This window comes from Eimeria maxima, genomic scaffold, assembly GCF_000499605.1.
Source record: "Eimeria maxima Weybridge genomic scaffold, Emw_scaff228, whole genome shotgun sequence".
NCBI classification, from domain to species: domain Eukaryota; phylum Apicomplexa; class Conoidasida; order Eucoccidiorida; family Eimeriidae; genus Eimeria; species Eimeria maxima.
In genome coordinates this window covers 16523-40880 of record NW_013563694.1, presented here as the reverse complement: position 1 = coordinate 40880, position 24358 = coordinate 16523, and the positions used below count along the sequence as shown (strand labels likewise).

Sequence of the window (24358 nt, the reverse complement as noted above, 5' to 3'; positions counted from 1 at the left end):
TTTTTGCTGCTAGCTTATCTTCTTTGCTGCTGCTGCTGCTGCTGCTGCAGCTGCTGCATCTGCGTCTTTTGTATGAAAAATTAATGTGTGCTGCTGCTGCTGCTAACTGCCGCATGAGCAGCAATTATCTAACAGACACACACAACCGGCTTATTTGCTGCAGCAACTGCTGCAGCTGTTGCTGCTGCAGCAGTTGCTGCAGCAGCAGTTGCTGCAGCAGATAAATCCTTATCTCCTCCTCTCCTATGCCAGTCATTCCTCTGCGCGGGGGAGGGGAGATAATTCCCCTTAAGGCTGCCTCCCCTGCCCAACAGCAGCAGCAGCAACAGCAGCAGCAGCAGCAGCAGCAGTACTGTGGTATAGGTCCTCATCACCTACTAGACTGCAGCGACACAACAACAGCAGCAGCAGCAGCAGGAGGAGGAACAGCAGCGGGAGAGAAGCAATTAGCACAGTGGTCTTTCTTATCCTTACCGTTACCATGTTCATGCTGCAGTACCCCACCACCGCAACATTTGCTGCTTCCTCTTCCTTGCAGCAGCAAGACATTTGCTGCGCTGCAGTTGCTGCCAGCAGAATTAATTGCAGCAACATTTTGCTGCTGCGTGCAGCAAATAAAAAAAGATAAATTTATTCCTCTTAATCCTAATCGTATGTGGAAGCCAATAAGGAAAAAAATATATAAACATTCTTGTTGGCAATATACTAATTCTCTTATAATCCAGCAGCAGCAGCAGCAGCAGCAGCAGCAAGTGCAGCAGCAGCAAATGCAGCAGCAAATGCAGCAGCAGCAGCAAAAGTTGATGATCGTGCAGCAGCAGCAACAGCAGCAAAAACAGATTCATAATGATATAAGAAGGAATGATGTTATTGGTGGTGCTGTATCTGCAGCAGAAACATCTTCTGCTGCAGCAGCAGCAGCAGGAGGAGATGCTGCTGCTGCTGCTGCTGCTTCTGCTGCTGCTGCTGCTGCAGCAGCAGCAAGATGGCAGCAGCAGCAAGAAGCAGATGTTAGTCCACCTGTGCAGCAGCTAACAGAAATGTTCGACTTAGAAGAACTCTTAAGGCCAAGCAGCAGCTGCAGCGACTCAGAACCAGAAACAGCAGCAGCAGCACCTGCAGCAGCAGCAGCAACAACAGCAGCAGCAGCAGATGCAGCAGCAGCAGGAGCAACAGATGGGACCGGAGCACCAAAAGCAACAGCAGCAGCAAATGATCTACACGGACTAGCATTGACGGCCGGGGAGCCAACGGATGCAGCGACGGCAGCAGATGCAACAGCAGCAGCAGCAGCAACAGCAGCAACGGCAACAGCAGCAGCAACAACAACAACAGCAGCAGACCTTATGGGGCTAAATGGAAGCAGAAGGTCTACTGTTGATACCTCCGTCGCACCGACCCAACAACTGCCGCATGCAAAGCAGCAGCAGCTGCAGCAGCAGCAGCAAGAGGCTCAGCAGCAGCATAAAAAGCGCGGTAGAAAACGCAGCAGCAGCGATGGCACAGACAGAAGAAGCAGCAGCGGCAGCAGCAGCAGCGGCAGCAGCAGCACCAACAGCAGCGACAACCTCAGCAGCAGCAGCAACAGCAGCAGCAGCAGCAGCACGAGTGTAGGCAAACGGCCACGCCATTCGTCAAAGCGTGTGGACGAGGCAGCCGAAGCAGAAGTAGCAGCAGCAGAAGCAGCAGCAGCAGAAGCAGCAGCAGCAGAAGCAGCAGCAGCAGCACCGGCAGCAGCAGCAGCAGCAGCAGCAAAGACGCCAACAGCACCAACAGAGGCGAGCAGCGAAGAGATTTCCGTCATTATCTCTGATGAAGAATTGCCTAGAATACTGCAGCAGCAGAAGCAGCAAAAGCAGCAGCAGCAGCAACAGCAGCAACAGCAGCAGCAGCAACAGCAGCAGCAGCAACAGCAGCAGCAGCTAGTGCTGCAAGAGAGTGACGACGCCTCCCCATCCTTTGATGTTGATGGACCTCTCAGTATAGAGACAGCAGCAGCACAGAGCAGCAGCAGCAGCAGCAGCAGCAGCACGACGAACTTACTGGAACTATTGGGCAGCAGCAGCACGCAGGTAATAGCAGAAGCATGCAGAGGTGCAGAAGCAGCAGCAGCAGCAGCACCCTTCAGCAGCAACAGCAGCAGACCGAGCAGCGCATGCAGCAGCAACATCCCCTCTCCCTACAAGTCCCTCTTTGCCTCTAACAGCCCGCTGCTGCAGCAGAAGCAGCAGCAGCAGCAGCAGCCGAAGATGTGGCAGCGCCTGCAGCAGGAAGTTAAGGAAATATTCAGCGGGACGCATGCAGATAGCAGCAGCAGCAGCAGCAACAGCAGCTCACGCAGAATATCTGCTGCAGCAACAGACACAGCCACATTTCCAGCAGCAGCAACAGCAACAGCAACAGCAGCAGCAACAGCAGCAGCAGCAGAGGAAGCAGCGTCTGGGTCCCCTGTGCTGCTGACCCACGGGGTAGAAACACGCCTAGAGAGGAAGGCAGCAGCAGCAGCAGCAGCAGCAAGAAGCAGCAGCCACTTTGTTGCATCTGCTTCTGCTGCAGCAGCAAGAACATTCCTATCACAAGTAGATGAGAGACTGCAGAAGCTGCAGCAGCAGACACAAACAGCAGCAGCAGCAGCAGCAGCAAAGGAACCAGCCCCTGCAGCAGCAGCAACAGCAACAACAGCAGCGACAGCAGCAGCAACAGCAGCAGCAGCACAGTCTTCTGCTGCTGCTCAGAAGACTACGCCTTCTGTTGGACCTGCAGGCAGGAATGCCAAAGGCAAGAGCAGCAGCAGCAGCAACAGCAGCAAGGGCAGCAACAGCAGCAGCAACAGCAGCAAGAGCAACACCAGCAACAGCAACAGCAGCAAGATAAGCAGCAACAACAACAACAACAAGGGTAGCAGCAGCAGCAGCAGCAGCAGCAGATCCAGCAGCAGCAGCAGCCGGTTGCCCCGTGTTGGGCTCTCTCGTTGCTTCCCTCCTCCGCAGACACGAAGGGCAGCAGCAGCAGCAGCAGCAACAGCAGCAACAGCAGCAGCAGCAGCAGCAAAGCAGTCAAGAAGTACCTCAGCACTGCCTATGCTCAAACGGCAACACCAACAGCAGCAGCAACAGCAGCAGCAGCAGCAACAGCAACAGCAGCAGCAGCAGCAGCGGCGACGTCGCGGGCTGAGCAGCAGCGCCCTTCCTTCCCTATAAATTTATTTTCTTTTTTTTTTCTTTTTCTTTTTTTTTTCTTCTTTTTGCATTAATTAATTAATTAATTAATTAATTAATTAATTAATTAAATCTTTTTATGGTGTATATACACCTCATTATATATATTAGGTAGGGAGTTCTGTCTGTCTGTGCTGCTGCTGTAGCAGCAGCAGCAGATGCTGCAGCATTAGCAGCAGGTGCTGCAGCTGGTTTGTTGCTGCAGCAGATTGTTTTGCTGCTGCAGCTACTTTTCCTGCTGCAGCTGTTTTTGCTGCTGTTGCAGTAGTAACAGCAGCTGCTGCAGCAACCGTTTGCTGCTGCAGCAACCTGCAGCAGCAGCAAATGTGTTGGGTGTATATACACCTAATTATTAACAACAGCAGCAATTTTAAGTTTTAATTAAATAAATAAATAAAAAAAGGAAATAAAAAATAATTAATTAATCAATTAATTAGTAACTAATTAATTAATTTAATTAATTAATTTAATTAATTTAATTAATTAAGAAGGAATAGACATATATAATAGGAGAAATAAAAGGAATATTTCCTTTTTATTTACTGATGCTGAGGTGTATAGGCAGCTATATATATACTATTATTATGTATATTTATTTAATAATATAGTAATATATATTAATTTATATATTAATAAGTATATTAATAAATAATAATGTATATAAATATATTTATTTATTTATTTATATAAATATAATTTATAGTGTTATATATACACAAATCATCATCGAAGGTATTCAGGTGTATAGGCAGCTCGTTATATATTTTCTTGTTTTTTCTCCAAGGAGAAGAAATAAGAATAAAAATAAATAAAAAAGAATAAAAATATTTTTAAAAGAGTTAATTAATTAATTAATAATAAAATAATAAATAAAAAGCAACAAAACAACCATTTTCTCTATATATACACCGCGGTTATTCCCCCCTCCTTTCCCTCCTGCTGCATGCATGCTTTGCATGCATGCAGCGGCTCTTTTGGGGCTTTGTCTCTATAATTGACTTCCTTTCCCCTCGTTTCCTTCATCTTTAGATTATAGTGGATGACGAGCAGCAGCAACAACATGAGCCAGATCCGCAGCAACAGCAGCAACAGCAGCAACAGCAGCAGCAGCAGCAGCAGCAGCAACAGGTCGAGTCTCATAGAGAAGGAAGCGCATGCAGATATTTTTTTGTATTTGTTTGTCTTTAATTCATTAAATATATTTGTTTATTTAATGCATTTCTCTATCTTAGTGTAAATAAGGGAGACAAAGAGAGGGGGTTACAGCAGCAGCAGCTGCAGCACGAGCAGCAGCAGCAGCAGCAGAAGCAGAAGCAGCAGGAAACGTCTGTTTGTCAAGCATAGAGAAGAGGCAGACAAGGAAGAATCAGCAGAGAAGCAGCACACATACACACCAACAACTGCTGCTGCTTCTGCTGCTGCTGCTGCTGCTGCTGTTGTTGTTGCGCCACTGCAGCGCAACAGCAGCAGCAGCACACCTGCAGCAGCAGCAATAGCCCCACACATCCTCCCCCCAGCACCACCACCACCATCATCATCATCAGAACCACCATCAACAGCAGCAGCAGCACCAGCAACAGCAGCAGCAGCAGCAACAACAACAACAACAATAACAACAGCAGCAGCAGCAGCAGCAGCAGCAGCAGCATGCACGAGCAGCGTCATAGTTCGTTGTATGGGCCTTCTTCTTCTCCTTTGCCCCCCCCTCGTCCTTCTTTATTAATAAATAAAAATAAAGAGAGGCAGCTGTCTATACAGCAGCAGCAGCAGATAGTAGTAAGACGGCTGCAGCAGCTGCAGCAGCAACAACAGCAGCAGCAACACGATCAACAACACGAACAACAACAACATCAGCAGCAACAGCAGCAGCAGCAGCAGCAAGAGACTAGCTGCTGCTCCTGCTGCTTCTCCTTAGAACTATTTGCTGCTAATAACGAGCATGCGTGCTGCTGCGTCACTCCTCAACCCTTTTGCTTCCCTTCTCCCCTCTGCTTCCGTTGCTGCTACCCAGGCTAGTAGGGGCCCCCTACCATTATGGGGGCCCCCTACCCTTTTGGGGGCCCCCTCTGGGGGCCCCCCCACCTCAATGAGGGGGCCCCCCTCAAGGGTACCCCCTGTCGAGTTATGGAATGGTTTGAAAAGTGGCGCACCTCATCTGTTGCTGCTCTCTCTCCCCCACCTCCACAAGCAGCAGCAGCAGCAACAGCAGCAGCAGCAGCAGCAGCAGCAGCAGCAGCAGCAACGTTGCATGCGTCATATCCCCTCTAGTACCTTCCCTAATTTTCGTAGTCGTAAGGGTTTAAAGAAATTGGCAAAAAAATCTCCATCAGCAGAAATTCAAAGATTATTATTCAAAAGGGTTGACGCATACTCTAAACCCGTAAACCCTAAACCCTAAACCCTAAACCCTAAACCCTAAACCCTAAACCCTAATAAACCCTAAACCCTAAAAAAATTTTTATTTTATTATTCATAAGGAAATATTAAGAATTAGGAATTAGGAGGGGATATAGATTGTTCCTTATTTAGCAGCGTAAACCCTAAACCCTCAGGAATTGATATATATATAAACCCTAAACCCTCAATAAGAGCCAAACCCTAAACCCTGAACCCTAGTAAACCCTAGAACATCAAAGCACGAGCCACTTAACGTCTTGAGGACGTATCACTCAAGGATTAATGCTTTCTAGGGTTTAGGGTCTACTCTCTATGGTTTAGGGTTTGGGGTTTAGGGTTTAGGGTTTAGGGTTTAGGGTTTAGGGTTTAGGGTTTGTGTGTTAGGTACCTCTTCCTTGTGAGCCACCATTGGATATGAATTGCCAAGAAATTCCTTCTGCTTGGAGAGTTGCTGATCCAGACTTGCCTCCTCATCTGCTGCCGCAGCAAGAGACGCAGCAGCAGCAGCAGCAACAGCAGCAGCAGCAGCAGCCGCTGAAGCAGCAGCAGCAGCAGGAGGATGAGGAGGATACACAGTCTGCTGCTGCTGGGGTGTGGGACTATGTGGCATTACACCTCGGAGGTAAGTTGATTGCCATGTTGCTGCTGCTGCTGTTGCTGCTGCTGCTGCTGCTGTTGCTGCTACTGCAGTTACTGTTGCTGTTGCTGCTGTTGTTGCTATTTTGCTGTTGCAGCAGCAGATTTTGTGGTCTTTTTCTTTGCCGCTGTGTAGCAAGTAATATGGTCATTATCATTGCTGCTGCTGTTGCTGCTGCTGTTGCTGCTGTTGCTGCTGCTGCTGCTGCAGATGTATCTAAGCTACGTTGCTGCGGGGTAGTGACGGGCATAGATCGTTCTTTGCGTATATATGGGGAAGGAAGAGCCTTCGAGGGTGCAGCACAGATATTCTCTGCTGCTGGTCCTTGGCTGCACCTATTCCTGCAGCAGCAACAGCAGCATCTGCAGCAGCAGCAACAGCAGCAGCATAGACTCATGCAACAGAAACAACTACAAGGATGCACTACTGCTGCTGCTGCTGTTGATGCATTCCTTGCTGTTGCACAAAAAATGCATGCAGAGCTGCTGACCCCACAACTGCAGCAACAGTGGCCACTCTCCCCCCCTGCAGCAGAAGCAGCAGCAGCAACAGCAGAAGCAGCAATAGGGCCAGCAGCAGCAGCGCGAAGAGCAGCAGCAGCACTGAATGGTGCATGCAGGGACTGCGGTCCATGGACAGCAGAAGCGGCACTATCAGAAGCAGACGCAGCAGCAGCTGCTGCAGCAGTAGAAGCAGCAGAACCAGGAACAGCAGCAGCAGCAGCAACAGCAGCATTAGCAGCAGCAGGAGATAGGGTCCCTCTTCCCCCTCATTTGCTGCTGCAGCGCGGCTCTCTTGTATTAACACCAGGGTTTGCTGCTCCTCCTCTCTTCCTGCTGCACTGTGTTGAGCCTAACGCTGTGCTGCCGCGGCAGCAGCTGCTGCAGCAGCTGCTGCAGCTAATAGATTGTGATGTAAATGAAACAAAGATGCGGAAGCAGCAGCAGCAGCAGCAGCAAGAGGAGCGGCAGCAAAAAGCCCCTTATCTGCATGCATTAGAGGTTTGTTATACTCGTGCCTTTGATGCTGCTGCTGCCTTGGGGCTGCAAACCCTCGCTGTGCCGCTGCTGGGTACTGCAGCAGGAGGATATCCTCTGCATGCAGCTGCATATTGTGCTGCTGCTGCAGCACACCGCTGGCAGCTGCAGCAGCTTCAGCAACAGCAGCAGCACAAGCAGCAGCAGCAGCAGCAGCAGCAGCAGCAGCAGAGGCTTAAAATTGTTTTTTGTACCCCTGAGAGGGATGAGTGGCGAGCCCTCAATATTAACATAAGGAGGCGCATGCAGCTATTTACTGCAGCGTAAGCAGCAGCAGCAGCAGCAACAGCAGCAATAGCAGCTGCTGTTGCTGCAGCAACAAAAGCAACAGCAGCAGCAGCAGCAATAGCAGCCGCAGCAGCAGCCTGTCTAGTAATGTTTTTGTCACGTGCTGCTGATTCTGCGAGCAGATTCTGCTGTCTGCGCAGTTGTATTATTTATATTATTTATTTATTCATTTATTTATTTATTTATTTATTATTTATTTATGATTTATTTACTTATTTTTTTTACTTATTAGCATTTTATGCTAATAGGGTTTAGGGTTTAGGGTTTAGGGCTTAGGGCTTAGGGCTTAGACTATAGAGACGGGGGAGGAGGAGGTCCTGGTGAATGTAGAAAGGGCAGAACCCCAGGAAGGCAGCAGATACTGCAGGAGTTATTTCCTCCTTTTTTAGGGTTTTAGGGTTTAGGGTTTAGGGTTTAGGGTCGTAAACCCTAGACCCTAGGGGATGGTGGTGTACTGGGGGGGCCCCTCAGGTTGGGGAGAATTAGGGTTTTTCGAGTGTATATGGATACAGAAATGGCAACTTAGGGTTTATTTGGGCTAGGGTTTAGGGTTTAGGGTTTACGAAGACGAGCACACGCAGTCCCGAGGGTTTAAGTAATTATTGATGTTACCGTCATGACAAGAGGGGAGAGGCAGGGGATGGGAATTAGGGGTTTTAGCTGCTTAATTGCTAGGGTTTAGGGTTTATAAGGGTGACCATTTCAAGGGTTTAGGGTTTAAGAGGTGTTTAGTTCGGTGTTGCTAAGGTTTAGGGTTTAGGGTTTATGTTTCTTCCCCCCCCACCGGCCAGGGTCACTTGCTGCTCTTGCTGCTTGGATCTGCGGAGAAATGTATTTCTATGATTATAAAAAATAAATAAAACAACAAAAGAAAAGAATTCATAAAAGTAGGGTTTATTTTTATTGTTTTATTACGCGGATCTTAGACGAACGGCAGCAGCAGCTGCTCTTGTGCCGCAGCAGCAGCAGCAAGAAGCAGCAGCACGAGGCCTCCAAAGACTTTGCTGCTGCCTCACAACAGTCTCAAGGGAAACAACTGTTCTTCTTTTTATATTCTTTTGTCTTTTTATTGTTTTTGCCATAATAAAGAAGTAACAAACCCTAAAAAAAGAAGAAGAGGCAAAAAGAGAGGGAGGCGCTTCCCTGGGGGGGTTGGTGGTGGTTTGGGGTTAGGGTTGAGGGTTTAGGGTTTAGGGTTTAGTGTTTAGGGTTTATGGTTAGGGTTTGTTTTATTTGTCTTCTTTGGCTTTTCTTGATTTTGGCTGTCTTTTTTGCATACATTGTTTATCTTCTAAACTCCACAGCAGCAGCAGCAGGAGCAGCAGGAGCAGCAGCACAACTGCTGCAGCAGCAAACCCCCCGAGACCATAGCTGTGTATATCTTGCTGCCCTTAGAGTAATCCAAAACCCTTCCTTCTGTTCTTACGTCATCTCCTGTTGTCTATCCCTTTGCTGCTACTGCTGCTGAGGTCCACTTTGCTGCTCTTGCTGCTGCTGCCGCAGCCGCCGCTGCTGCTGCTGCCGCCGCTGCTGCTGCTGCTGCTGGCGAATGCCGGGTCCCAGCCGTCTGGAGACCCCTATGTCTTCCTCCCGGCCGAGTGCCTGGATGGACGCAACGCCCTCCGCTCGTAAAGAGCCAACAGAGCTCCCTTGTGAGCCGTCTCTTGCTGCTGCTCCAGAAGCAGCAGCAGCAGCAAAACCAGCAGCATCAGCAGCAACACCAGCAGCAGCAGCAACAACAACAACAACACAAGCAGCAGCAACACCAGCAGCAGCAAAAACAACAGCAACATCAAGGGCGGGTCACTCTTCTTCTGCCTTTAAAAAACTCGCCGTAGGAAGCTCCGTCGCCGGCATTGCGGATGCAATTGCTGCTGCTGCTGCTGCTGCTGCACCAACACCACCACCAGCAGCAGCAGCAGCATTAAAATCAGGCGGAGGAGCAGCAACACCTGCAGCAGCAGCATCAACAGGAGCAGCAGCAACATCTGCCTACAACAAACTAGCCGGTGGAAGTTCTGTCGCCGGTATAGCCGATGCAATTGCTGCTGCTGCTGCTGCTGCTGCTGCATCTAATGTATCCTCAAGAGCAGCATCAGCACCAACACCAGCAGCAGCAACAGCAGCTTCTGCACCATCAGCAGCAACAGAAGAAGAAGAGGACGCAAATGTTCCTTCCCCTTCTTGGTGCCCATTAGATGACTCCTTCTTGCTGCAGCTAAGCAGCAACCTAAGAAAAAGGGTATGGTCATACCATTTGCTGCTGGGGGGCCCCCCTGATGACGAGGCCCCCTTCCCTCCTCTACAGTTGGGGTGTATACGCAGCAAATGTCCCCCTTTCTTCTTGCTGCTGTCAGATATGCTGTCTTATTCTCTTCTTTCTTCTCCTGTCTGCTGCTCTCTTACTTGCATGCACCCGTTGGGGGCCACAGAGGCCCCGGATACTGCTGCTGCTACTGCGGAGCAGCAGCAGCAGCAGCCGCAGCAGCAGCATAGACACTGTCTCACCAGCAGCAGCTCTGTTTCCCCTTCTCATGCTCCTGCAGCAGCAGCAGCAGCTGCTGCTGCTGCGTCTACCACTTCGGGTGCTTCTGGCCGCAAGCGCAATGATTCTATGGAGGCAGCGCTGCTGCAGACGCTGCTGCTGCTGCTGCTGCAGCTAGAGACTGTAAGTGCGGAGGGTTCAGAGGAGTATAAGGGGCAGCATGCCCTAAGGGGGGTCCTTGGGGGGCCCCTTGAGGGCCCCCCTGCTCTTAGTGTAAATCGCGCCTCTCTCTTCCGCTCTCTGCTGCTGCTGCTGCTAGGCTCTTCTTACTTAAATATAATAACGAAGCTTTGGCTGTCTGCTGCTGTTGCCCCCAAAAAGCAACGTGAAGACACACAGCAGCAGCAGCAGCAACAGCAACAGCAGCAGCAGCCGAAGCAGCAGAAGCAGAGACGCAAGCAGTGCCCTGCGTTCTGGAGGTTTATCTCTATATTTGGCGCAGAGACTACGAAGGAGATGCTGCTGCCGCAGTGCATGCATCCTTCTGCAGCAGCAGCAGCAGCAGCAGAAACATCAACATTGGCAGCAGAAACTGCACCTTCCTGTGCTGCTGCTGATGCTGCTGCAGCACAAGGACCCTTACCTGGGGAGTACCCCAGAGGGCCCATGAACACTCGTATGTCCTCCGTGCTGCACCGGTGGGGCCCCCAATGGGGGCCCCCCAATAGAAGTTTTCTTATTAGGGTTTGCGTCAGTCTGCAGAATTTGCTGCTGCAGTGCAGCAATGCGATGCTGCAGGTCTCTTTGTGTCTTCAATCAACAGCGGATGTACGTGCATCGCTTCCTGCTGCTGCTGCTGCTGCTGCTGTTGCTGTTGTTGCTGCTGCTGCTGACGTTGATGATGGTTACGCATGGTAGTTGTATTTCAGTTCTGTCCTCCTGGTGCTGCTAGTCTTCACGCTGCTGCTGCTGCTGCTGTTGCTGCTGCTGCTGCGGGGTCAATCTGCTGCTGCAGCACATCGTTGGTTCTATGACTGCAGGAAGTTGCTTCTTCTGGCAATAGAGCAGCAGGAGGACCAACAGGACCAGCAGAGGAAGCAGCAGCAGGAGTGGCGCAGCAGTCCTGGAGCAATATCCCTGGAGAAACTGCTGCTGCCGCTGCTGCTGCTGCTGCCTCTGCTGCTCGTATTGCTGCAGACAGGAGCCTGGAGCACTTTGCCGAGATGCTGCAGTGCAGGAACACTCAGTGCCCCCTGTACAGTAGCAGCAGCGGCTGCTGCTGCAGCAGCTGCTGCTGCAGCACCACTGTGACAGGACCTTGCTGCTGCAGCAGCTCAAGCAAAGATCCCGACTCCCAAGGAAGCGCCTCCTCCCGTGCTGTATCTTCACCAGCAGCAGCTGCTGCTGCTTCAAGTGCTGCTGCAGCCCCAGTGACGGCGCCTGCTGCAGCGGAGGCAGCAAGTGCTGCTGCTGGTGCTGCACCCAGTGCTGCTCCTGCCCCTGCTGGTACAGAGCTTGTTGCTGCTGCAGAATGTGCCGATGCCCCAGTTTGCCCACCAACAGATGCTACAGCAGCCGCTGCTGTACCACACGTTACTGCTGCTGCACCACACGCTGCTGCTGCTGCTGCTGCTGCACCTCCAGTGGGCTCACAAAAGCCCGATGGTTTGTGGATCTCTGTCTCAGCGCATCGGGAGAGGCTGCACGAAGGGGAGGTGAGTAAGGCTGCTGCTTCCCGTTCTGCTGCCTCACCCTCTCTTGCTGCATCATCTGCTGCTGCACTTTCTGCTGCTGGACCTCCTCGTGCTGCTGCAGCAGACACGAAAGTAAGGATAGCAGAAGCGGCAGCAAAAGCAAAAAGAACCCTCTCCTCTCCTGCTGCGGAGCTACCAACTGCTGCAGCAAAACCGAGCAGCCAGCAGCAAAGGCCACCTCAGACATTGGAGAGGGCCGCTGCTGTTGCGAGGACCGAACCACAGCAGCAGCAGCTGCTGCTGCAGCAGCAGCAACTGAAATTGTTTCAATTACCACAGACGTCAGGAAGATCTGATACCTCCAGGTCAGCCTCGCGAGACCCAGCAGGAGCGGCAGCAGCAACAGCAGCAGCAGCAGCAACAACAGCAGGGAAGGCGGAGACCTCACGTGCGGCGCATGTGGTGGCTGCAAAGAGGACAGCTGCAGCAGCATCAACTGAAGCAGCAGCAGAAGCAGCAGGACCAACAGAAGCAGCACGAGAAGGAGCACCAACTGCAGCAACTGTAGCAGCTGCTGCTGCAGCAGGAGAGGCTGGTGCTGCATACCGTAGCAGCGAAGAGCCCTCTTCTCCTTCTTCCCGCCATGATGTTTCTTTGGGGGTCCAGCTATGTGATGTTGCTGCTGCAGCGCAGCAGCAGATTTGCTCCTTTGTTAAGGAAGCATGCAAGGCCTTGCCGCCACCTCATCTGCTGCTGTGGCATGCAACGTGGGCATCTCAACGTCAACAAGTGGAGATGTTGCTGCAGCAGCAACTGCAGCAGCAGAAACTGCAGCAGCAACAATCACAGTTTCAGCAGAGAATGCAGCAGCAACAACTACTGCTGCAGCAGCAGCTGCGGCAGGTCGCCGCCCTGGATATGCAAGAGAGCCGACCTTGCCACGTTCCTGCTGCGGTGGCTGCTCAGTTAGCCTACAAAGAAGCACAGAATAGGCAAGCAGCAGCTGCTGCTGCTGCAGCAAAGGCAGCTGCAGCGAATGCAGCAGCAGCAGCACGATCAAATGTACCAGCAGCAAAGGCAGCAGCAACAAGTACAGCAGCAGCGCATGCAGCAGCAGCAACACGGGAATCGCGAGAAGATGTTAGGACCTCTTCGGGCCCATATGCTGTTCGAAGGGAATTGCCGTGGCTTCGAAGGCCAGGCTTAGTGGCTCACAGCAGCAGCAGCAGCAGCAGCAACAGCAACAGCAGCAGCAGCAGAATATTCCCCGGCAAGGGTGTCTTCGTGGGGCCCGTGGCAGACAGTAGGTGCCGAGCCCCCAGGATTGGTCGGCCTCCGACTGATCTGCCTCAACAGCAGCATCAACAGCAGCAACAACAGCAGCAACAACAGCAGCAACAACAGCAGCAGCAGAGCCGATCAGGAGGCGGAGAGACTACAGAAGAAGCAGCGACAACAGCAGCAGCACCAGCAACACAAGCAGCAGCAGCAGCAACAACAACAACGGCAACAGAGGAGCGGTGCGTCGCAGTAACCATTGAGTGTCTTCTTAATGTTTAATTTCTCTTTATTTTCCCATAAATTTTTCTTTTGTTGTTTCTTCTGTTGCTGCTGTTGCTGCTGCTCTTGTTGCTGCTCTTGTTGCTGCTCTTGTTGCTGCATGTCTGTATGCTTATTTGTGGTGTCTCTTTAGCTGCCCCTTGTCTGTCTCTGTCTTTGCTGTGTACTCCATTTCTGTTGTCTCCTTATCGTCCATGTATTCCTACTGGTGCTGCTGCTGCTGCACTGTGTGGTTTGCTGCTGCTGCAGGGAACCTCCAACGCAGCGACAGCAGCAGACCTGCCAAGAAGGCCCTTGCCCCTCACACCGTACGTCTCCCCAGATATGCAGGCATTTATCAGCAGCAGCAACAAATGTAGCAACAGCAGCAGCAGCAGCAGCAGCAGCAGGGAGTGGTGGTGTTGGTGGTGTGTTTGCTGCTGCAGCGGATGGGCGAGTTAAGCAGCCTCGGCCTGGAGACGAAATTTCCTCGGAGGGAAAACGGTGGGGAAACTTTTTATATTATTTATTTTCTATTTTTTGTTTATTTTTTATTTATTTTTTATTCTTTTTTATTCTTTTTTTATCCTTTTTTATTTACTTTATCTACCTTTATTCTTTGTTCCATCTGTATCGATCTTAGTACTTCTTATTGTTGTTGATTTTTTTCTTGTATTTCTTTCTGTATGCTGCTGCTCTTGTTGCTGCTGTTGCTGCTGTTACTGCTGCAGTGCTCGGAGCCGTTGGTCTGTTGAAGAGACGGCGGCATTTGTGGATGCAGTAAATAAATTAGGGGTTGGTAATTGGCGTCGTATAGAGAAGGAATATGGTCCATTAATAGGCAGCAGAAGGAATTCGCAATTAAAGGATAAATGGCATAATCTTATTATGCATGGTCATATAGTGCAGCAGCAGCCTCAGGGGCCCTGGGTACTCGCAGGGCAATCCCCGTCTAATGCACCACAATATCCTGCTGCTGCTGCTGCTGCTGCTGCTGCTGCTGCTGCAGCTGCAGCAGCTGCTGGTTCTCGTGGTGGGTCTAGTAGTGCTGCTGCGCACACCCCAACACAACAAACTGTCGGAATGTAGCACACTATACTAGCTAGGGGTTTGCTAACGCCTTGAGGCGGCAGAGGCAATGAATACTGCGCCCAGCGAACAGCAGCACAAACTGCTGCTGCTGCTGCTGCTGCTGCTGCGCTGCTGCAGATGCAGTAGCAAAAGCAGCTACAGCAGCAGCAGCTACAACCGCAGGTGTCTTGCGACGCATATAACGTATTCGGTTTTGTGTTGGCAGAATGCTCACGGGTTTGTTTATTGGCATACTCCCTAAAGACTCCATAGATTTGGCTGCTGCTGCTGCTGCTGCAGCAAGTGCGGCGGCAGAAGCATGAACAGCAGCAGCGGCAGCTGTAATAACTGCAGCGGAAAACCTGTTGCGCTGCGGCTTCGGCCGCAGGGCGATGGTACGAAACGCACGAGACACATACAGGTCACAGCCAGTTGAGACTGCATGCAATACATATATGAATATACTTCCCTATGGAGGGACAGAAAGAAGCACGAGGCACGAAAGAGACACTAATAGTGACAGAGAGACCGAGACACAAAGGGACGGAGTCACGCAGACCAACAGAAAGCGTGACAGAGACATAGACTGGGAGGCAAGACGGGGAGGCAACGAGTCTGCGACGGTGAACGAGACACAGAAAGACACAAAAAAAAAGACGACAAATAAACGAAAAATAGTAGCTATGCACGAGAGAGACTCAAGAGGGTACATATAGACCCCCAAGGAGACCCATGCAACAGCAGCTGCAGCAGCTGGACGAAAAATGATATTCTGCTGAATAAGAAGCAGCAGCTGCAACAACAAAAACAATAACAGCAGCAACTGTTGCTGCCGTTGCTGCCAGGGTGTCTGTGGGTGTATCCCTATCCCTTGGAGACTTTGGGGTCGTATATCCCTCGATGTTCGGCCCTCCCGTCTTGTACAAATTTTCCCTCTTTTTGCGGAGCAGTTCGGCCAGAAGCAGCAGCACGAGCAGCAGCAGCTGCTATTGCAGTTGCTGCTGCATCATCATCATTCCCACCACCAACATCGATCATCATGAGGGTGCATAGCTCGTGGATATAATGAATATTTAAGAATAAAATATATATGTATGCATACATAAAGTAAAGATATATTTTGTTGTATTAATTAAAAAAATTATTTATTGAATGAGTTGTTCAGTTCTTCTTGCATGTTCTTCGGCGATTTCAATCTGTCTGGCGAGTCTCGCGACAGCATCTAAGTCTTCATCCACCCCTCGTAAGTAAGCTTGTAGTCTTACTCTTGGGGCAATAGAAGGAGGCAGATGCTCCATAAAGAGTCTAGCAACAGTTCTTTCTCCTACCTCGGGTTCTATTCCCGCCCTCCTACACATATCCAAGTATCCTTGGTAAGCAGAGACAACTTGCAAGTGCAAGTCGCGGGCTTGCATGCAGGAGTTTGCTAATTGTGCAAATGCCTTTCCTAGATGAAACTCCGGGTTTCCTTCTACAAGAAAATGTTCTAATAAAACTGTTATTAACATTCTGTAGCTGTGCACTGCCGCATGAGGGAAACGTCGCTGTAAGGCGCGCTGTAGGTATTCTTGTATCGAAAATGCCATTTGCTGCAACACCACCGGCAGCAGATAATCCGTCTTCTGTGCTGCCTCGCATGCAAGTTCTATTGGACGAAGAAATAACCTTAAGGCGTTGTACTCCTCAGGAAATGTTTTTAAACGCGGTAAGGTCGCCAATAATCGATCCGGTAACAAAGATATACCCTCATAGCTTGATCGATACACTGACAGCAACAAACTGTCGTCCGGAACAGCTGAACCTGCTAGTGCTGCTGTTGCTGCAGCTCCTCCGACGCCTCCTGCTGCACCTGCTGCTCCTGAACCTGCTGCTCCTGAACCTGCTGCTCCTGAACCTGCTGCTCCTGAACCTGGTGCTGCAGCTGCTGCTACACCTGCAGTACCACCAACACCACCACCAACACGTGGTCCAACCCTAGAATTATGAGCCGATGCACCGTTGGTCACAATGCCAGCAACAGCAACACCACCGACACCCCCGCCGCCAGCTCCCGTTGTACCACCACCAGCTGCAGCAGCACCACCGCCGCCCAACCCAACAACGCCGCCAGCTGCTATACGCGAAGTACCTGCTAAAGAGACGGATCTTGCCGGAAGAGCGCCACTGCGATTAGAAGAAGCACGAACGCCATGACCCGCTGATACCTCCTCCTTTATTCGCTCGCTCTGCACCCGCCGATGGCCAGGGAGAGCAACACACGAGGAAGGCGAACTGCCACCACCTCCTCCTGCTGCTCCTGATGCTCCATGAGAGAAAGAAGAAGATGAAGAAGGAGCAGGTTGTGCAACAGAGTACGGGGATGATGCGGTGGGGTCTTGCTTGATCTCACGGACAGCGTGCCGCGAGCAAGACGGCCCGCAGCGGCTGCGGGTTGCACGGGCCATTTTAAACAAACACACGCAGAAGAGCAAAAAATAAACTGCTAGTTGCAAATCACAGGAAAGTACAGTCAATGGCTAACTGGGGTACCAATACAGAAGAAACAAGGCACACCCAAGCAAACACCAAATAACCCAGGACAATCGACGCGCAGCAGAGTTCCTAAACACCCAACATACACGAATCCCTTCAAGCTTTTTCTATTACTCAGTACATAATAATAATAAAATTTGAAAGAAGAAGAAGTGCGAAGCTACTTTCTTCCTTTGGGGCTGGCAGAAGGAGCAACAGCGTCGCCGTTGCTCTACACAATCGTGCCCCCAAGAGAGGGAGAGGAGCTTGGCTGTTGTTACCGCTGAAGAGGAGGCCTCTCTGAGCACAACACACCTATTAAGGTGTTATTGTAGTAACTTTAAATGCACATACAGGAAAAATTAAAGACTTCGTGGGCACATAACCCTACGGGGGCCCTTTTCCCCGTCAAATACTTCGAGGCGTGCACGTTGTTCCATTCGCGTTGATTCTGTTGACAGGAATGTGTGCGTCTCTATGACAAACATTGCAAATGGCGTTTACAGATAATTTGTACTGTTACGTGCATCATTTGATACGAAATTAAATTAAGTTGAATGCCCTTTTAGGGGACGAGCCACTAGGCACGGCCCGAGCGGGCACGGGACCCCCAGCAGAAGTTTATGCAAGTCGGCAACCGACTCTTCCGTGCCTAGTGTGCTATGTTTCATGATTTCGACGGAATCGTACTTAGATTTATTTCAGTGTCAAGGGAAAAGAAAGACGTCCAGTAGCTTGCTCAGTTGTCAACGAGGCGCGCCGCTGCATTGGGGGTAAGTGCCTCCATGCTAACAGACGACCGGCATTAGCTGCAAAGGCGGCGAAATGTTTCCTAACGTGTAGTTTAGAAAAGCTTCCCCTGACCTCTCCTACAGTGTCGAGGTGTCCCGGGTCCAGTGGCACGAAGGCATAACTCTGCCCAAGACCTGCCGGCTTTAAGGGAGAAAGTGAAAATATGTACTTCTAATGACTTGCAAGTTGGCTTCCGGGTGCCAATGAAAAGGCAGGACCTTTATGCCCTGTTCGCAACAGGTCCTCACAAGGTGTTTATGTAGCTTGCATTACTGTGTCTCCATCTGAACTCCACGTAGCCTCTAATGACTAGGTGAATGATGTCGCATGCAGCTGTTCGCCATCTGCGCTTGCAAGTCCGGAGCGTAGAAAAGTACTCTATTTTGGGGGGTTATATGCAATAATGAAGCCTCGTGCTTGCCGTCAGGCTGTATTGGAATATGAGAGAACGCGTCCCTAACGTTACGAATGTTACTACAGCAAGAAAAGAGTGGTGAACCTTCTATACAATTAACAAGATCATCGGACTCGGAAAGCTTAATCTTTTACTTTAGAGTGAAGACATTTATGCCTTTGACTTCTCCAGCATTGGGAGATATTGATACGCACTGCATGGCGTCTTCATTTTTCATTTTCTCCGCAGCTCGTGTGCATGCCCATCGATTTCTCCTTATATAAGGGGCTCCTCTCTGTCTTCAAAAAAATTAAATGGCTGCTCTGGGGATGGATTCATTGAGCGTCTGGCACATGTTTGACCCGATTATGGCTCTTGTAAAGACAAGATTGCCATGTTGGGTTTTGGTTCATGTTTTGTCCAGTAATTCAACAACAAGATTGCCATGCTGGATTGCATAGAGTGTTCCGTGCATTTTGTCATCTCATGTGTAGGGCGTTGAATTAGGGTTGCCCCTGTCCTTAATGGGCATCCTTCTGCTTACTGTAGATGATGCAAATATGGTGTGCAAATCTGAGAGATGCACTCAAAGCTCACCAACCCCAACAACGCCATGTGAAGATATCATGCGTGGACGGTGTTCCCACAGAGCATCCCCTTGGTACCTATAAGGCTATTTAGAGCTACGCTGGCCCAATGTGGGCTCTCTGCATAATGCTAATGTAAAACATACCTGAATACATTTCCAACTTTTCCCTGAGATTCCGCCGGCTTTCGTCTACCGTCTGCTATCCACGAAGCGAAGCCTAGTCGCAGAGATTGGGCCAGAGAGCAGAGGCGAAGGCTGTACCTTCTCTATGTACTTTGCGATATTGTGCGCCAATCACTGTCGTTGTCAACCTAAGGTAGTAATTAGCACAAGTAATGCGGACTTGGGTATGCGCGGTACCACTTTGCAGGTTTTTCGGTATCCTACGTCTCAAACTATGTGGCCGTGCTCCGTTCCATATTCCTTCCCATATTTCTGAGTGACCCCTTCTCCGGCTATAGTAAGCGCAAACTTCTTATCGTTTTCTCGGAATGGCTGGCGCAGAAACATGTATGTACGTTCTGTTTTGGCGGACCTAGAGGTTGAAGGTCGCTTAGCTACTAAATGCAAAGGATAAAAACTTTTAAGAAGCAGATGGCATCGCCTGCTCCCTCCACGGTTCAGGTGCACAGCAGGCCAAGGGAATGGGGTGTAGCAGAGAGCAGGATGCACCTCATACGCTGGCACACAGCTTGCTTCAACTTGTGCTGCAAGACAGGCCAAGATGCAAATGCACTCAAACCCCATGTTGATGCGTGCACTAACATGGCATTCAATTGTTTAAAAGGTTAGTTGACGTTCCGTAGGCAGCTGCCTACGAAGTAGAAATGTAGGCGCCAAAAGAACATACACTGCGTCTACCATGCAACCCAACTGCAGTCCGCCACAGCCAGTTATAGCTTCAGATGAGCCTCTGGTTCAAATTAGTCCATATGAATTGTGTGTGGCCTGAGCAGGATCTTCGAAGATGGCTCAAACTTTATTCTCTACTAAGAGACAGAATCCCATTACATCCCTTGCAGGGCTATGCACGCACAGGCGCTCTCCGCCGCAGGTTTAGGTGTGTCTACACACTCATATTTGGACTAATACTATTGAACATCCCAGAAGTTATATTGCATTATATGCCGTATTCTTTTTGTCTTCCTAGTACTTTAAGGATGATGTGAGTCACTTCCTTCGGCGGGCCGGGGAGCCGTTGGCCATTTACAGGGCACGCAAAGGAGCATGACACCACGAAATTTTTGAATTTATCCCAAATAAGTTAGAATCTGTAGTATGATGCTATTTTGCCGTTGGAGATATTGCAACGTTACTTACTTGTGCAGAAGCAGTTCACGGGCAGGAGTTTTACTGTGAGTTCCGAAGTGTAGTGAATTTCGTTGCTCCCATAAGGTAGAAAGGTCATTTGTTCTTATCCAGTCGTTAAGATAAAATGCTCATTATCTTATAAAAATTGCAGCAGCAACGGCACTAAACCGCACGATGTGCATGAGGCCCGTGCGTGGTGTGGATTCGTTTGATCAGGGAGGCAACTGGCCCCCTTATTCTCCCCATTATTCAAGTGAAAACTTGAAAATTCCTTCATAATTGCAACATTTTTAATTTTTTTAATTATTTCGTTTGGGCTCCCAAACAGTTGTGTCTATCGTGTTTACCGAGGGACAGCAGGGGGACGTCTCTCCAGTTCAGTCACATGTCATGAAATAGCGGCTTCAGAAGCAAAAAATGGATGAAAGGCCAGTTTTCCCTTCTTCACCCCTCAATTCCAGTTCGCACCTCCGAAGAGAAGAGAAGACTGTCAGTGTGGGGAGTCCGACCGATGAATTCCTGCGAAGCAGGAGAGATACCAGCGAGCGCCTCCTGAAGCCGCTTGCTCTGCTTGCAGTTGTCTCCGTAACTGTCATCTTCTTTCTCTTGTCTCGGTGCTCTTTACAACTATGGCGCACAAGGAGGATGAACTTGAGGAAATTATCCGAAGAGGTCAGCCCATGACGAACGATTTTTAATCTCATGGATCCACTGTGTTACTTCCGACGTGGCAGTCGCTACGTTGCTAATGTTTCCACTCCAAGAGTAAGCCGTACTTAAGCGGGTTGATAGAGCTGGAGGATTGCCTGTCACTGTTCTGCATGCATGGCCGTCAGGTGCCTGGCCTGGTGGATCCCTGCAACCAACTTTCCCCCAGTATAGAACTCGAAAGGCCGGAAACTGAAGGATCTGACGCAACATCAATCCCCGTAATTCCACGTGCCCCAATTTCATCCACATCCACGAGCGAGGAGCCCTATGACTTTTCCCGAGTTTCAAACTTCGACGTGAGCACAAGAACTCGTTCCATCTAGCGGCTACTTCTCTGTCAGCTGCCATTTGTTTGCTTTCATCTAGGTAAAGTAAGGATGCAGGCGTTGAATTGCACTGATTACGTGCATGTGAGATCCTTTCTGACAATCAGGGAGGCGACAGAGCCAAAGTGGTGTTGAAAGAGGTGCTTGTCCTTTTACAACGTCTTGCGGCATTTAAAGAGAATTTAGGACGAAGTAAGACAAGCTTTTCCTGTTTTTCTGCTTCAAAGGATAAGGGATGGTAGTCCTGCTGTTCTCTGCTCCCTAGCGGTGAAGCAGCTGCTGCTCTTTGTAACGAAGAAGCTGCAGTTGGCTAATGGCTGCTCGGTTTTGCTGGTAGCGTACTTTTGTGCAGGAAATTTAGCGGGTGTCTACTCGACCTCGTTTAAGGGAGTGGATGTCAAGATATTCGTAGAGAAAAATGTGAGCCCTATGAGTCATATCGTGCAGCTTTCTATTCGCTCAGCACGCATTCCATGGCAAATCACCACAGTCCTTGAGCAGGTACAAATAAAGCAGCGTTTACTAGTATAAAATATATGAATCTTTTTTGTCTCGCGCAGGCAGTAGTGGGCGGATGGCCTTACGACCCGGTAAGTTGTCAGTCCCTCCACCTTCCCCTTCAGATTGTGGCGTTTCTTAGCTTCTTTGCCTAGTTCATCGATTCGGCGGCTTGCTTGTCCGTTTTGCGGCCTATGCAGTCCCTCGAGAGTGTAGGGCAACTACTAGAGGAGGCTTTTCTCCAGGTCGTAGAAGATGCAAAACGAGCTCACCGTAAAACCCTAACCCCTAAACCCTAAACGCCGAAGCAGCGCTAGAGCTCTACGTACAAATAGATGTGATAGATGAGCCATTGAAGGATTTGCAATTGATCCCTCACCTGAAAAATCTTCAGTTTTGCCTAAACGCGTGGAGTATTTGCTCACGTTGATTATATTCATTTGCGTAGAAGCTCCACCGGCTTATGCACTTTCAGGACTCTAGTTTGGTGCAATGCGCCACCTTGACCCCGATTCCTGTCTCTGCAGCCGCTCACCCGGTAACCCGGTCGACCAGCCTCACTGCGAACCATCTAGGGGTGGATATGGTGACAATAACACTAACCTTGGTTGGTATGTTTAACGACTTATCGTAGTCGGTTCACTTCAGTCACTCACTTCATTTGACGCATTTCATTTGGCTCGCTTAATCTTATACAGTTCACCTTGCATTGTCCCATGTTTCCGAAATAAGCACAAAACAGTTGCCGTCAAGTATAAGTTTCTCAATTGGCTTTGTTGTTCACACTGTGTCATCGTGACTTAAGCCTAATTTTCTTTCCCCTGACTTGTAGAAGACTGAACTTATCATTTTTTCTAAATGGTTCATGATAACTATTCACTTTCTAAAAGATCCGCACCCAGCCTGGGGCTCCTGTTCACAAGCGCATGCGCCTGTTATTTTGCCTGTTACGGCTGAATTCTGCATGTGATATCCACAAAATCCTAATTCCCATGATCTTGTGTACTTGTTTTGCAGGGAAAATTCCCGGTAACGTACAGCGTGAACAACACGAGACGGAATACTTTTTTTGAGGGGGCTGCGAGACATTCAGCTCTGGTTCGGACTGCCTGTCACACAGCCCACTGTGTACTATTCATTTTGCAGTAGTCTCCAGGGGTAAGGGAGGAGGTCAGTGAAAGGAAGGTCTCGAAGGCAGAGGACTGCACAACACCCAGTGCAATCTTCTGCTTCCAAAAAGCCTGCTTCCCCATAGCTGAATCGTTCAATGCAAAGGGAACGGCTTGTCTACTTTTCCGTTGAGCTGTGTCTCGTACACAGCCTTTTGCCATCAGAAATTCAAATTTCTGTCTTTTTTCCATCTCAGCGAACTGCTCGAGACACATCACGCTTCAATTTTTTAGTTTACTTGCCTCAGTTGCAAATGCATGAGAGCTGTACGAAGGTTACTTGCCTGCTCAGCCTAGCAGGTAGGAAGGAAGCTGTGACTAGGGGCGTTACGTTTTTCACCGAACGACGAACATATTGATGGGAGGGATCAGCAGTAGACATGCATTCTAAATCCTCGGACAATGCTAGAGGATGATGTAGAGAAAATCCAGTGGCTGAGAACGGCTAACTTTTGTGCACTGACAGCTGCGGGCATATATTTGATACAAAGTGCTTTCTTGAGCACTACTTAGAGGCATTTCGCAGCTTAGAGTTTGCATTAATTCACTTGCAGGGAGCACTATCCCGTTCCTCTGTGCCAGCGCTCCTCCTCGATGGACGCCCGTGCGGCATTGACCCTTCTCGCAAGGGAGCTCGAGTAGCACTTGGTGTATACATATCTTACAATTTGTTAAATGTAGTGATTGGAGGATGAGTTTCCTTTGTCTCAAAACACGCTGGAGCACCTATGGAAACGGTTTTTCGTGCTGGTTTCAAACGGCCGTGCAGTGGTTAGCGCTTCGCCCCTCACAGTGCCCCCTACATTGTGCCTCTCCAGGTGCTTCTGGTGGATACAAAGGAGTGTTACGAATAATAAATTACTGTTTATAGCCCCATCCACCGTTCCATTCGCTACGGCACAGGCAGATGTGTGAAGATGGCCGTAGCAAGCTCCCGGTTTAGCGGACACGGAGGCAAAGCAAGCCCCCGTTGATACCTCAAAACTTGATAATCTGGTTTTTGTTGGAAATAGTGTAGACAATAGCATTGCGTTTGTATAAGTGTGTGCCGGGCAGTGGTGAAACAATTATTGAGGTGTGCTGGCTTCCTGCGACAACGGTGTCGCAAGACACTGCCCACGAAAGCATACAATGGCCCCCTTTTGAACATGCATCGTTGGTTTGTAAATGTAAAAATGCCATCAAAAATTTCGTAATCTCCAAAATACTTCCGATACGCGGGCATCCGCGGTGGGATCGAGCACGGCAAAGTGGCAAAACGTAGTGCACAGACACTACACTGGGTTCTCCCTTGAGCCTCTGGTGGCCTATTTCGCAGGAAAGCACAATATTAAGAATATTTATTGTGTAATAAAGATCATTTAGGCTACAATTTTGGCCAATTGGGCTACAAGTGCACACAGCCTTAGGCCTTGAGGTTGGTTTGCGAGCGTTGGCTTGGCCTTAGTTTCGGGGGTCGCGCACGCTGCAGTTCGACCCTTTGGGGGTAGAGACATGAATTTGGGAACTGGGTTTTGTTGTGTAAGCCTTTATTTTAGTCATTTAGGTTAATTTAGAGGAACTACGCAGAGTGCAGCGATAGAGAATTAACGTGCGCCTAGGTAATGCAGTACAGGGTATCATGCAGTTTCAGAAGTGTGCACGAGCTGCTCACTGCGCCAGGGGTGCGCGTCCTCCTGCCCGCGAGAGGT

The 24358-nt window shown here is 49.7% G+C and overlaps 4 protein-coding genes across 4 annotated transcripts; 3 read left to right on the top strand and 1 right to left on the bottom strand.

Annotated features, from left to right (window-relative positions):
• Positions 1 to 245: 245 nt before the first annotated feature.
• On the top strand, positions 246 to 3200 carry EMWEY_00023020 (hypothetical protein, conserved; the record flags this gene model as incomplete). Its single annotated transcript, XM_013477932.1, has 1 exon — positions 246 to 3200. One exon carries the CDS (start codon positions 246 to 248, stop codon positions 3198 to 3200), a length of 2955 nt encoding a protein of 984 aa, XP_013333386.1.
• Positions 3201 to 4278: 1078 nt separating this feature from the next.
• Positions 4279 to 7867, top strand: EMWEY_00023010 (hypothetical protein, conserved; the record flags this gene model as incomplete). The annotated part of the gene is made up of 5 exons (XM_013477931.1): positions 4279 to 4351; positions 4675 to 4994; positions 6000 to 6237; positions 6463 to 7552; positions 7861 to 7867. The coding sequence occupies 5 exons, from the start codon at positions 4279 to 4281 to the stop codon at positions 7865 to 7867; spliced, it is 1728 nt and encodes a 575-aa protein (XP_013333385.1).
• A 1316-nt stretch (positions 7868 to 9183) lies between these two features.
• On the top strand, positions 9184 to 14689 carry EMWEY_00023000 (hypothetical protein, conserved; the record flags this gene model as incomplete). The annotated part of the gene is made up of 5 exons (XM_013477930.1): positions 9184 to 10890; positions 11103 to 13276; positions 13566 to 13624; positions 13742 to 13799; positions 14593 to 14689. The coding sequence occupies 5 exons, from the start codon at positions 9184 to 9186 to the stop codon at positions 14687 to 14689; spliced, it is 4095 nt and encodes a 1364-aa protein (XP_013333384.1).
• Positions 14690 to 15511: 822 nt separating this feature from the next.
• Positions 15512 to 16810, bottom strand: EMWEY_00022990 (hypothetical protein, conserved; the record flags this gene model as incomplete). Its single annotated transcript, XM_013477929.1, has 1 exon — positions 15512 to 16810. One exon carries the CDS (start codon positions 16808 to 16810, stop codon positions 15512 to 15514), a length of 1299 nt encoding a protein of 432 aa, XP_013333383.1.
• Positions 16811 to 24358: the final 7548 nt, after the last annotated feature.